The sequence below is a fragment of the Hevea brasiliensis genome, chromosome 13 (assembly GCF_030052815.1).
Source record: "Hevea brasiliensis isolate MT/VB/25A 57/8 chromosome 13, ASM3005281v1, whole genome shotgun sequence".
NCBI classification, from domain to species: domain Eukaryota; kingdom Viridiplantae; phylum Streptophyta; class Magnoliopsida; order Malpighiales; family Euphorbiaceae; genus Hevea; species Hevea brasiliensis.
The window spans coordinates 79315036-79329328 of NC_079505.1; the positions used below are offsets into that span (position 1 = coordinate 79315036).

Sequence of the window (14293 nt, forward strand, 5' to 3'; positions counted from 1 at the left end):
ATGCCATCCGTTTGGCTTAAAGAGCCAAAACTGTCTGTACCGATCTTAAAAATTCTCCTAACCTTTTCTTGGCATTCTAATGCTACCTAGGGCCCCGTAACTCTTCTCTGGCATCCCAGAAATTATTTCACAAGGTTCCCCTATAGGTATAGGGTCAACAACTGTCTTTACAGTCGCTTCCAGTTGGGTCACCCATTACCGGGGCACTGGCTCATTTAACTTTGTTGTATTTCAATGCTTAAATTTTTCCTTACCATTATTTGGGTTATTTACGACTCCTCACTCTAGTTTACATATAGTTCCAGACATTTCGACTGTCCGGACCAACATTAATCACCGAAACAGTTGAATGCATAGACTAGCTAAAGTGAGAGTGTTACAACACCAGAGACTACTGAGGCGGCTGAGTGGAGGAAGATGGCTATCCCTGCTCACCTAAACAACTATATTAATGAATTTGTCAACTCTAATACAAAATAAGAATTTAGAGAGTCAAAAGATATACTAATTTATGCTGGAAATCTGGCAGAATTTCTCCTATATCTAGGACCTACTCAACCTGCAAAGTGGTTCAAATCACACTTCTAAATCCAATGGCATCAGGCCCACACCATAATAACATCATAATGCCTCTCCTAGGCCCGCCAAACCAGTCAAAAATCATATAACTACACGTAAAATAATTATTTAAAAATTCAGGGTGTTACATTCTTCCCCTCTTATAGAAAATTCGTCCTCGAATTTTACACAAGGCAGAATAATGACACAGAGTTACATATCAAACTTTTAAGTACTTGCTGCGCATATCACGCTCTGACTCCTAAGTGTATTCCTTCACAGATTGACTCCTCCATAGATCTAATCATAGGGATATGCCTTGATCGAAGCTATCTCCTCTAATAGTCTAATATGGCTATTGGCTGCTCTTCAAAGATCAAATTCTCATTTAACTCTACTGTGTTTGGTTGCAGCACATGAGAACGATCGGAAACGTACTTCCTAAGCATGAAAATATAAAATAATGGGTGGACATGAAAAAGGTTTGGTGGCAATTCCAACTGATAGGCAATTGCTCCCACTTTATCCGTGATCTCAAAAGGTCCTATGTAACGAGGTGCGAACTTGCTTTTCTTTCTAAATCTCATAACCTCTTTCATAGGATAAACCTTCAAGAATACATAGTCACTCATTACAAATTCTATATCTTTTCGCCTTGGTTTTCCATAGATGGTTAAAAACGTTTTACATCTATCTGCCGCTATTGTAATACGCCAGCTATCGTCCTCCTTCTGAGAATAAACCATTATATCTGACTACTCGTTTACCTTTTTTTGACATCTCTAATAGTCACTATAACTCCACTGTGCATGACTTGATATCTCATAACTTCAATCAACTTTGGCGCTTACCTCACTTTCATTATGCGCTAACATATCTCTTAGTTACTTTAGTCCCCATTCCTCTATTTCAATAATCTCTGCTCTCCAAAGACGTGACTTATGTTCCTTATCCTATGCAATGCTTTCCTGTAGCACCTATCATATGCATCTCATTTGAAATATTTACTTATCCTATGACCTCAATGGTCAACACCTATGCATCTTCTCATTCCCCATGATACTTTGAATTTCCAATCTACTTTGTGTCATTACTAAGGTCCTTAGACCAACTCCTGTCAATCTTATGTAACTAGTCATGTAGAGTTCCATTCAAGTGCCAAATATACCCTAAACTATCTATCAACATTGGAAAGTGAACTGGGTCTCTTCTCCTCTATAACAAAAGTATTTGCATTCCCTAATAACCCAGTTAATGCGACTTTATCATTTCCCACTCCTCTGTAATGGAAGTATCTTGACTGCTTCCTAAAGCTTCTTATTATATGACGTAATTTCTGACACAATGGCACTTAGATCGAGGCTTCACTACTCCTTTAATCTATCATCTCACCATAACTTATTTTAAACATCCCTTAGTGTGTCCCTAGCATACTTATTCCTCCTTATTCTTATCATTGTAACCAACTCTAATGAGCGTTTCTCCTGTCCTTTGGATCTTATCCACTTCCTTTCCCTATTTCTGCTATTGTTGATATCTTTTCAACTTACTGTACTTATTCTTTAACCTTCATCCTCTCTCACCCTTATACCTTTTTCCTTTAAGGATGTCCATCACATCATCAACTTCAACATTCTTTTTATTTCTTAGTCTTATCTTGATTACTAGTTCCATTACTTTTAGACTTTTAAGATTACAATTGGCTCGTACTGGCACATCCTTCACATTAAGTAACACTTGTAATTGACCATAGAAAATTCTTCTCGTATCTCCTTTCCCAACTTGACTATCAGAACATTATCATTCCCTATTGCCCTTTATAGGAAATCGCTCATCATGGTTAGATAGGAGCCCTTGAAACTATAAGTTCCACTTGAACTAACATAATGTGGAAAATGTGTACTAAGCTATAATTCCAGACAAAATATTTCATGTATTCGTTCTCCTTAATATAACCACATATAATGCCCCTGGCTCTCCAAACTTTAGCCTCAAATTTACCCATCAACAACAGTTTCATCCACTGAAACTCATCCACAAATAGTACTTCCTCCAGCTTATAGTTCAGGGGGGGGGGTGTTGCAAACCTTGTTAACTAACTCGATTTACTCCTGTCACTACTCTGATTGTCCTTTCATACTTAACATTAGCTACACACTCACCATCATTTCCTTTTAAGGAGAATGTGTACGGACTGGCGCCTACCACATTCTTAAATACTAGGTCACCTCAACACAATTTTTCTTGCTTATTAAGTCTTCTTCTTGAAATTTTATCATCTTTTTTATAAGATATCAGCCGCAACCATCCTTCTATTGTACCATCTATTGGTTGACATATCATCTTAAGATTTACTATCTCTTTTTTTTTTTTCTCCATTTGTCCTCCATACTTATTATTATTTGTCTAATGCTCCTTATACTTGGTTATATTTTGGAAGACAAAGCACTAATATATTCTTTTAGATCTACTCCAATCTTATCAATAATCACTTCTCTAATCTATGTACTTCTTAATAACTTATAATTACATCTATACCTATCTTGTCCTATCCTGACTTTTACTAGCGTTCTGCTACATATTATCATACTATTATTCATGTTTTCTTATAAAGTGACCCCATTGGTTATACTGAAAATGCTTATCTAACCCTTCATCGCAAACCCCATAACTGCCATTTTTCACCATCCTTTTTTTTCGTCATGCCTATTTGAACCATTAGATTTACTTTTATTTAACTTAATACTTATTAATTCACTCCTTTGCCTGATAGGACAGTTCAAGGCACCATTGTACATCCTATAACTTTTGCTTACTCTGGTTGCATTCCTTAACTAACTTTCCTTATACTGTTAGAAGTTTAAATAGATCTTATCCCATTGCTACCTACTCCATCTTGTGAAATAAGAATAAACAGAGTTTGATCCATTTCCTACAACTTTGAACTCCATGTTTTGGCTCCTGACACTGCCTGAACTACAACCTGCTCTAAGTCTTATACTTTTGGATTCTATATTTTGATAGCCATCTTCACTCATGTAATCTCGTTCTGGGATTTCTAATATTACCTTTTAGTTCATCCTATTTACCTTGCTCAATATGGCACTTTATGTACTTTATATCTCACTTTAATCTTCCTAATCTTGTCATATTCTTGGCTCTTCGATTTGCTCTTTAATTCATCTCTTTTATCGTATCCAATATAGAACCTTAATTACTTTATTCCTTAGCTCCATTCTTCTTATTAACCTGACAGGTATGCTAGATAACTGTACTTTTTAGTGTCTATACTAGGTCATATTCACCTTTATACTACACAGAATTGGTCTTTCGACCACTTTGATTAGCACTTTCACTGCTATTCGAATTTCTCTCCTGTTATATCTGAAACCAACTATCCAAAATTTCATTTCTATAATTCCTTTTATCTATTGACATTCTATTACTTATTCTCATTGACTTGCAGTCATTGTCTTTTCCTCTGCTTAGTTACAAACTACCCTCTAATACATCAAGGAAGGAATCTATAGGATCCCCTTTTTTCCTTACTACTCCAAAGCTCTGCATCCATCATGATTTGATCTCTTATGATCCTTAAAACGAAAATTGTACTCTCCCTAAGGGGGGGTACCTGAGCCACTATTTTTTATCACACTACAGTCCCATTTAGGACATCATTTCACAGATCATTATATTAGTGGTACTCTTCTGTCTCTCCTGAGAAGACATTACCATACGTTGTAGCATAACTGACTGCAAGGGAGGTACTACCTCTATAGTATTACCATAACTATACAAAGCTATCTGCTCTCTTTTTATATTGCAAACTTTCTTAGAATGCCACTTCGTAGGCTACGAATATTATCCATAACCTCCAATCTCCTTTAGGGAGTAGAGCCGTACTTATGCTCCACTGTCACACAAAGGAGGTGCTATCTTCATTAAACTTTAGGCAATACGTCCACCGTAACACCAATACTGCCAATGATCTCATACCTGAGACTAGCTGATTTCACTAAGTAGGTATCATCATTACACTGCAATCATACTAAAAACCTCTAGTCTCGTGCCACTTATGCTATAACTCTACGCTCAAGTTAAGATAATTGAGTTACTGACTCTAGTTATCACCCAACTGTGACCTTTGATATTCTATCTCAAGGGTCATAAATCTCTAACTAGGATTTTCAATCCCTTGTGCAGAAATAGAACTATGTTCTGGCATAACTGTACCAAAATAGAGACTATCTGCAAACATCCTCATCATGGAATACTATAGGTAGGGGTGGCCACGGTTCAGGAACCACCGGTTACGGCTCCTGAACCGCCGGCTTAGGTTCAATAAATTCATGAACCTGAACCAAACCGCCAGGGGACGGTTTGGAAGACGGTTCCTAAACCGCCGGTTCCGGTTTGAGCCCCAGTTTAAAACGGTTTGAAGGGCGGTTCGAAAAAGAACGGTTCAAAACAGTTTGGAGGACGGTTTGAAAGCGGTTTAGGGATGGTTTAAGGGTAGCTTAGACAAAAAAAAATTAGAGAAAAATTTTATTGATTCAAAATTTAAGTTATATTTGTAAAAATATTTTAATTTTTCTTAGAAATATTTCAATCAAAATAAAATAAGAAAAAAAAAGAAAATAATTATCTTTAAGAAAAATTTAATAAATAAAGACTTGACCCTGATTAAAAAACTAGAGATAAAATTAATTTTTTTTTAAAGAAATTAGCAAAAAGTGTATGAATTTAATTTTGCCTATATATCCCTTTAGGATTTAGAGGAATAAAAATTTATAGTTCTATTACTTGCCTTTCTTTAAAAATTATATAATAATTGATAATTAAAAATTATAAAAGAGAAAAAAAATTAAAATAGAGGGTATTGGAAATTTTATTGAGGATTTAAAGTAATAACAAAGTAATTGAGATAGTATTAAAAATTTCAATAAGTATATAAAATAATAAAGTAGGAAAATTGAGAGAGTATTGAAAATTAAAATGAGTGTAGAAAATAATTATTTAGAGAATTTGAGAAAAATTGAAAAAATATTAAGAATTGAAGAAAATGCAGAGAATAATTGTGTAGAGAATTAATGATATATATAAATGAATTAGGAGTGACGTAACATATTTATTGAATTTTTTTATATTTAAATCACCGGTTTAATCCGGTTCGAAATTGTCGGCTCAATCCGGTTCGGAACCGCCAGTTCACGATTCTTAAAAAATATGAACTTGAACCAAACCGCAGAAGGATGATTTCGGTCCGGTTCGAAGCCAATTCCGTTTTGACCTGTTTTGGTCTAGTTTTGACCAAATCGGTTCTGGTTCAAAGCCGGACCGTGGCCACCCCTAACTACAGGGAAGCATGCAACTCTACACAATAATCCCATGTTGGTACTGTAATTTGCAGCTTACAGTACAAACATCAAGAATATTGCATAGTTACTATGATACATCCAAACAGATAGGTTTCCTAATCTCTTATCCCTTTTGAACCCAATGATACCATAAACGTATTCTAACTGGGCTATCTACTGATGACTGCCAGCAATGGTACCCTCACTCCCATCTAAAGCAACTATACTACCAAAAATCAACTTTATGTCCTCGTGCCTTGCACCAATTAGGCACGCCACTTAAACCCATACTGATAGAAACATAGCATTTCTTAGAGTATGTATCCTCATGGCAGACCTCAACATGCCTACCAACTCTATTTCACATCACCATGTACTCCACGAAAACTGAGACACCAAACTGAAGTACTCTTACACTATCCAAGGAATAACGCAGAATCTAGAAACAAGGAATTGCAAAAGAAGAATAAACAGGAACCTATACTCCACATGTGACCTCCTAACAAGACCCCTTTTTTAATCCCTAAACATAAGGCCTTCAAAGCCCGTAGTAAGCTTAACTATTCATTAGCCCAATCTTGAAGCCCATATACAAGCCCATTTCAAGAAATTAATCGGACAGAGTCTGGCTATAAACTGAACCATCTAACGGGGAGTTTTTAACTCACTCAACCTGTGATCAGAATATATATATATGTATATGGAGAGCTCAGCTTTCCCTCACAATCATCAATAACTCAATATAAGATCAAATAGGAGTCCAACTCCCTTATCCATCCACTCATTCCACATGCATATATTAATAAGTTTACAATTCCAAAATAAATATTCTTTTATAGTCCCATACCAAATAAAATATTTCTAATACATGCGGAGATCTAGATTTCAAAATAAACAACAAGGAATACGAAAATAGCAACTAATGGACATGCGAGGAAGAAAGCAGGTTAATGACAAAGAAAAGTTCTCTTGTAACCTAAAAAAATAAGGTGAACAAGAGTGAGCGTTCGACTCATAGAGTAAAATATTGATTTTATATATAATTTCTATAACTACCTAAGTCTAGTGCATCCTTAAGAATTAATGCAACACCTTCACACAATTCAAACAAGTCAAGTCATAATCACACAAAAAGCAATCTGAAGTACTCACACACCCGTGTATCACATCCATACTTACACACATATATATGGGAGCTGATCCCCTATACAACTCTCTTAGTTCCAACCTCTGCCAGCGAGATCAACTCAAAGCCGGACTTTCTCTTAATATCCAAATGCGGGGGCCAGCGAGATCAACTCAAAGCCATACCTATTCCGACTTATCCATAAAAAGGATCAGGTCCTAGTAAGTCAAGCTCCAGCCGCGTCTACCCGTCCTACCCATATCCATATACACGCTACGTACACACCCACTCACACACACAGCTTCAGATCACCATAAAACAACAATCACAGTAATATCATCAATAACAAATGCAATATAAAGCGTGCTTAGTATTTACCACATACATATATGCATAAGTTGTAACACCCCAAAATTTTAAATTTTATGAGCATTTTTGGTATTTTAATTTTATTTAAATTTTAGGATTTTTTTTGAGATTTTTCGGATTTTAAAAATCGGGTTCGATTTTCCGAAAATATAAACTTTGATGATTTTTAAAATATAATTTAAAGACCACGTGGCAAAACTAAAAATATATTTGGAGTCTATGTATTTTTCTGAGTTTTCTGAAATTTTTGAAATTTTGGACCTCGTTGGGTCAGTAAAAATTCAAAATTTTGTATACGAATAGAACCGGATCGTCGAATCGGACCTTTTCCTTCGTCCCTTTTTCTTCCCCTTTCCTTTTCTCTCTTTTTCTCTCTCCTCCTCCGCGCGAACGCTCCTCCCTACGGCGATGTTTGGCTTTCCGCCAAAATCGGTCGATCCGGCCACCAATTGGGTCTTGTGTCTAAAATCATCTACAGAGCTTTCCATAGACACCAAGAACGCCAAATCCATCGAGCGGTTTGTCCAATTTTTGCTCGAGAAGTTTTTAGCCCACCGACTTTTGGGCTAGATTTGTGAATCACGAAAACCGAGGCTACCAGACGCTACACTCGTCGAGAGCTTAGCAACGACATAAATTTTGAATTTTTCGACACCGTTTTCGATGGGTCCTGTTTTTCCGAGCATTAAATGAGCTTAGAAAATTGAAAATTTATTTACTAACCCCGTGTTATGGGCTTCGTGTAGGTATCCTCGATTTGGAAATTCGGTCCCATTGTCGACGTCAACCTTGCTTTTTCATAATTTTCTAGTGCTTAAATAGGATTAAAAATCCGTAAAATATTCTTGGTAGCTTAAAAATTATGATTCTTTTTGCAATAGCTTAGTAATATTGCTAAGGACCAAGGCAAAGTTTTAGAATTTTTAGAGTGATTTGGCAAAAATGGTCAATTATAGGGACTAAATTGAAATTTTACATATTGTGATGGATGATTGATTTGATGGGCCCAGGAGGGGCTGTGTGATGTGATTGAGTTGTGGATATATGGATTGTGAGTATAGAAGTGTATTTTGAGCCCTTTTGCAGGTTGGGTAGGTCCTAGGTATAGGGGAGACTCTGTCGGATTTACGACTTAGGACGTATTGGTCTTTTCTTTGTTTGTATTGAGTCAAATTTATTAAATGATTGTAATAAAATTGTCAGTGAGCCTTCTTCCTCTGACCATCGTCAAGTGCGTGAGTAGAATATTAATTTTAATTGTAATTTCGATATTATTATATGTTCAAGCATGCCCATGCATCACTTATATGCATATATTTATGTAGTTAAACTCTAGGCACGATTTATGTTGCATTCATAGTTGATGTGCCATGGATGTTGTTGTGGTAATTTGGGCGTGTGTTGGCGTGCGTGTGATGTGGTGTGGACTATAGATAGGGCGGGGTAGTCACGCTTGAGTGACCCGATCCTTCAAGGGGTAGTCACGGCTTGAGTAATTGGTTGGGATCCTCGATTTGGTTATTAAGTGGAAGTCCGAGCTTGAGTAATCACCAGTTGGATTTAAGAGAGTATAGGGATCACTTCCATATGTTATGATTGATACTACAGGTGTGTGAGTGCTCCAAATTACCTTTTGATGCTATGATGTGAATTTATTGCTAATGTTGCACTTCATTCCAGTTGCATTAGTTTTAGATAGTTATAGAGATTATGGTTAAAATTGATATTTTACTCTGAGTCGAACGCTCACTCTGTTCAAAAATTTTGAGGATATTTTTGAGGTTAACTCGCTTTCTCCCTCGCAGTCAATTATTTGTATAAACTTGTTAAATCTTAGAATTTCCATGTGTTAGAAATGTTTATTTGATTTGGGTCTATAAACTAAATTATTATTTTGGGACTGTAAACTTAATAAGCTATGAATGTTTTATGGATTGGATGAGGGAGCTTCCATTTATTTTTATGTTGATGAGTATGTGGAGGGGAGCTCCCAAATGACTATATATTGTGTTTACAGTCGAGTGAGTCAAAAACTCCCGTTGGAAAGTCCATTTTTTGTTTTCTTGAAATTGGGCCCAAATGGGCCTTAGAATTTGGTAAATGAGCAGTTAGGCTTATTACGGCCTCGGGGCTTTAATCCTAGGCCCATAGGTTGGGTCGTGACATAAGTGATGCATGAACATGCTTTGAATATAATAATATTGAAATTATAACTAAAATCAATATCTACTCACAGTACACCGTAGACTACTGGGCCAGCTGAGTGGAGGAAGATGGCTATACTGCTCACCTAAACAATTATATTAATGAATTTGTTAGCTCTAATACAAAATAAGAATTTAGAGAGTCAAAAGACACTCTAATTTACGCCGAAAATCGGATAAAATTTCTCCTATACTTAGGACCTACTCAACCTGCAAAGTGATTCAAATCACACTTTTAAATCCAATGGCCTTAGGCTCACATCACAATAACATCATACTGCCTCTCCTAAGCCTGCCAAACCAGTCAAAATTCATATAACTAGACATAAAATAATTATTTAAAAATTCAAGATGTTACAAATTGTGTTTGGATTTTAAAATTTAAATTTAAATTTTGAATTTTAAATGTTTGATTTAAAATTTAGAATTTGTAATTCATAAATTTTAAAATTTTTTATTTAATCTATAAAAAAAATTTCATAAAAGTACTTAAAAATTGTAATAAGATTAATTTAAATAACACAATAAAAGTAGTTATTTTAAATTTAGTTTTTAAACTTGTCAGAATACATGAGATTTGGACTAAATCTATTTTCATTTAAAATTTTCAAATGATGCATTTAATCCAAATTCAAATTCAAATCTCTCAATCCAAACATTGTATCATAATTTAAGATAAATTCGAATAATATATCAAGTTAGAGCATTATAAAATTTAAGATAAATTTTAATGGTATTTAAAATAAATTTAAATATTAAAATAATTAATTATAATAAATTTAGATATGATAATTTTTGCCAATGTTAAACTCTCGATATCGTTAGCTGGATTTGCTAGGCTAGTAAGCAAATAGTTGTAAGTAGGACCTTGCTACTTCTCCGATCCATTAACCGTAACATTTGGTTTCTCAGGTTGGGATATGCATTATTCCAGCATACAACCATCATCTTCAATGTAGTTAGATGACTTTACACCTTAAGGCGTCAATATATTTTTATCATATTAAACTGAATCAGGAAATGATTCAACAAAGATAAAAAGAAAAAAAAAAAAAAAAGAAAAAAAAAACTGAATCAGGAAATCTGTACAAGGCATACCAAGGTTTTGACCTCAACAAACAGGCATCGTAACTCCTTGATGTTCGAATATTAAAATAAATGAAAGAAAGCAAATGAGCAACATATATATACTCCGCCAAAATGACATTTTTTGCAAACTTCTTCACGTGTGCTTGTATATTTTTTACGTACAGCAACTGCTTGCATTTTCTCTTCGCAGCCCCATTCTCCCATCCTTTATAAAATTAAGTTTCTCCTTTTTACTTCACAATCTCTTAAATCTAACCAGTTGCAGCAGTTGCTTGCTTCAAATGTTTCTCATCCTCAATATCCTGCAAATGAACACCAAAAAAAAAAAACTGATCAATGCACGGTACAGTAATTTTGGATAAGTGCTGCAGACTACCATGTCAATTTCTTAAAACCATCAGGGCAAAACCTGTGAGTAACTTGCAAGTTTAGTTTGCTGAGTAGGGTTGTGCAATCAATTAGTTCAGTTTGAAAATTTCATAAACTGAAATAACCAAAATTTATATTTTAACTAAACCAAACCTAGCAGTAAAATGAGTGAACAAGATAAACTTACACAATTGTCAATCTTGTCAAAATCATCATCAAAGTTGCTATCGCCATCATCTGAAAAGAATGTACATAAAAAGAAAACTTTGAAGATATGATAATATAACGGTAACTCCAGTTAATGTATCATTTCTAATGAATTATGTGAGGTCTGAGTTCTTTGCCTATTCCACATAAGCCAGTACATTCACGAATTATCAAACCCAACTGAATGTTCTGCAAAACAAAGTTTGCACCTTGACAAAGGATTACACATCGATTAACACAATGCAGTGCACCGGACTATAAAAACCAAAAAGGATTTCAAGCATTTGATTATGGGATATCAGTGTTGCTTTTAGGAGTCTAATCCATACCATGTCCATTTTGAAATTGAAAAATTTGTCCAATGCATTTGAAATCTGAGCTTCTAATTATGAGGGCATTCTAGCCTTCTAGGATTTCAACTTTCAATAACTTGAGACAATGTATGTGCATATTTCAGCATACCAACTTATTTTCATCACATTGTCATTATAGCCATGCTCCATGTTATGATGCCATATTCATCATTCAACATACAAGCAGCAATAATCCAAGATGTGGACCAAGCTGCATGTGGGCAATAGATATGCTTAGTTGTTCACTAGAAAATGTGCCATAACTCACCATCAACAGAAATATATGGCATAGCAATTAAGTGTTCAAATAATATACCTGCACCCCCATCACTTTCTTCAAGATCTCCCAAAAGAAAAGTGTCCAGGTCCTGCTCAGCTGATGATGCAGTTGATATCTTGCTTTTCAGGTTCTTTTCTGTCACCTCAGACCTAGAATTCTCTCCAGATAATGCACTTTGAGTCGATTTTTCATCTTTTATCTGCTCTTCTGCTTTGCACTTGATCTCCTCCATATACTGCTTCTCGTACCTGAGTTTTAACAACCAAGAGAAAGACAAGCCTACTCTGTTAATTGAACAAGAATCTTTCTTCTTTACAGACAGATTAACAGACAGATCCCTCTTCTCTTGGTAGGAAAATTTCCAATTTTCAAGTAAAACATCCAAAAGCACAGTATATTCACACTGATGTTCCCCATTAAGTCATGCTTGTTAGTAAAATCTTTTTTAGCACATGCAACTTCAAACTACTATTCAACATTAAATACACAATCATGTGTCCGTCAATGAACATCTTTCTTCAAATCATGAATGTAGAAAGTTAATAAAGTACAATAGAACTCAAGTAAAAGACACGTACGGTGCAACATGAGTGCTCAGAAGCGTAAAATAAATCCTCCAGAATCTCCTTTCCTTCATCACACGTGGGCATAATTCATATCTTAGCTTCGAGATTTGCTGCATCAGTATAATCATCACAAAAAATATATATATATATGCCAACACTATTTAGAGAGTACAATTCAAAACATTGAATGACAAAATGAAAATCTCGCCATGCAATTGTAAATTATAAACTCCATCTTTGAATCACAAATTCTGATGCAAAAAGAAATACAAGCACAATATTAATATCTTTCCCTACAAGCAACAATATTAATATGCAACAAAGAGAAACCAAAGTTAAAAAAATAAATAAATAAGCAGCAAATGATATGATAGAGTAACAAAACATAGCCCAGAGTTAAATGAGAGAACTGACAATAATACCAAGACGGATATGAACCATGATTGATAAGCTACAAGAAAATGTTTTGTGCTACCTTTAGCAAGTAATAAAACAAAAACTGTTATACATATCATCTTTCTGGTACAGCCATATTCTCTTTCTTTTCTTTAAATTCATGCTTTTTGCTCTTCTCTTCACATCAATCTCTAAGCTATCACAGAATAGAAACTGAAATAAACTACTTTCCTATGAAATTTACATTAACAAATCCAAAAGTGAAACCAAGCATATATGGTGAAGCAAAAATCTTTAGCAAATTAGAGAGAAACATCAACAAGTTGAGTTTTGAGGAGACAGGTGCTATAGCATTATGCAGCTTCAAAAAATAGATGTCAGAAACCCAATAACCGCTGCAGCATTTTGTCTAATAATAGTAACATGATTGTAAAAAGCAAATTCAAATTATTGTTCCAGCAATAATATATCTATAATTTGCCTGATCAAATACTTAACTACACAAAACGAGAACCACTAATGTTTGAGCACAAAATTACCTTTACATTAGTAAGAACAAGAGTGGCATGCCTCTCCTGCCACTCATTAAGATCTTTCCGTACATTCGACGCCGTAGTCTGCACATCAGACGCCTCAGCTTCATCTGCACCATTATTCATCATCATAAAATTCTTCTACTGACCAAAACAAAGATCAAACTAACGAAGAAGGTGAAATGAAATTTTCATATTAATCCAAGTACCTTGAATTGGAAAGTTTTGGAATGTATTGGAAGTCAGTCCCTTAACAAAATCTCTCAAATCATCTGTAATTCCAAACTTCTGAAGCTCTTCGAGATCCGAAGCCGCAGACACCGAAGAAGAAGAAGAAGAATTCACAATCGAGAGAGAAGAGAGCTGAGGAGGGATGATATCTGAAATGGACTTGATTTGGATCTGATCGGCTTGCTTCAGAGCGGCGACTTTTAGTTGATCGGCTTTCTTCGAAGCTTCCAATGCGAGTTCTTTGGATTTCTTAGCGGTCTCGGCGACTAGATCAGCGATTTTGTTGGTTGAGGTTAGGGTTTGGGACTTTTTTGCCGCTTCTTCTGCGTAGAGCTTCGCTCTTTTCCATATATCTTCCATTTCCGCTCCGCTTCTTTACTGGCGAGGCTCGGTTTTTCATTTCATCTCTTTTAGTTCTTTATCTTCTTTCTTCTCGTAGAAACGTCGTCGTTAACAATTGAAAGGCATAACGACGCCGTTTATTGTATTTAAGGTTTTGCAATAACACTAATAAAAAACATATTCATGTTCATGTTAAACGATTTTTTTAGTTAATGCAACTTTTTTTTTTTCATATTCAACTTTATCCTAAATGAAGTTAATTGTAAGACTATGGAAAATCAATTATTTTTGCTTAATTGCCAAAACAAATTGA

General features: G+C 35.0%; 2 protein-coding genes across 4 annotated transcripts; both read right to left on the minus strand.

The window, feature by feature from the left end:
* Positions 1-896: 896 nt before the first annotated feature.
* On the minus strand, positions 897-1304 carry LOC131172204 (uncharacterized). The gene has a single exon (XM_058133155.1). It carries the CDS (start codon positions 1302-1304, stop codon positions 897-899), a length of 408 nt encoding a protein of 135 aa, XP_057989138.1.
* A 9369-nt stretch (positions 1305-10673) lies between these two features.
* On the minus strand, positions 10674-14069 carry LOC110660739 (uncharacterized). 3 transcript variants are annotated; one of them, XM_021819140.2, is made up of 6 exons: positions 13617-14062; positions 13414-13517; positions 12491-12588; positions 11949-12160; positions 11260-11309; positions 10674-11005 (listed from the first exon to the last, which is right to left on the minus strand). In XM_021819140.2, exons 1-6 carry the CDS (start codon positions 13996-13998, stop codon positions 10955-10957), a joined length of 897 nt encoding a protein of 298 aa, XP_021674832.2. In that variant the 5' UTR covers positions 13999-14062; the 3' UTR covers positions 10674-10954. The 3 variants fall into 3 exon arrangements, with proteins under 3 accessions (XP_021674832.2, XP_021674835.2, XP_021674833.2); XM_021819143.2 differs by lacking the exon at positions 11260-11309 and having other exon boundaries at positions 10859-11005; positions 13617-14066; XM_021819141.2 differs by lacking the exons at positions 10674-11005; positions 11260-11309 and adding an exon at positions 11328-11843 and having other exon boundaries at positions 13617-14069.
* Positions 14070-14293: the final 224 nt, after the last annotated feature.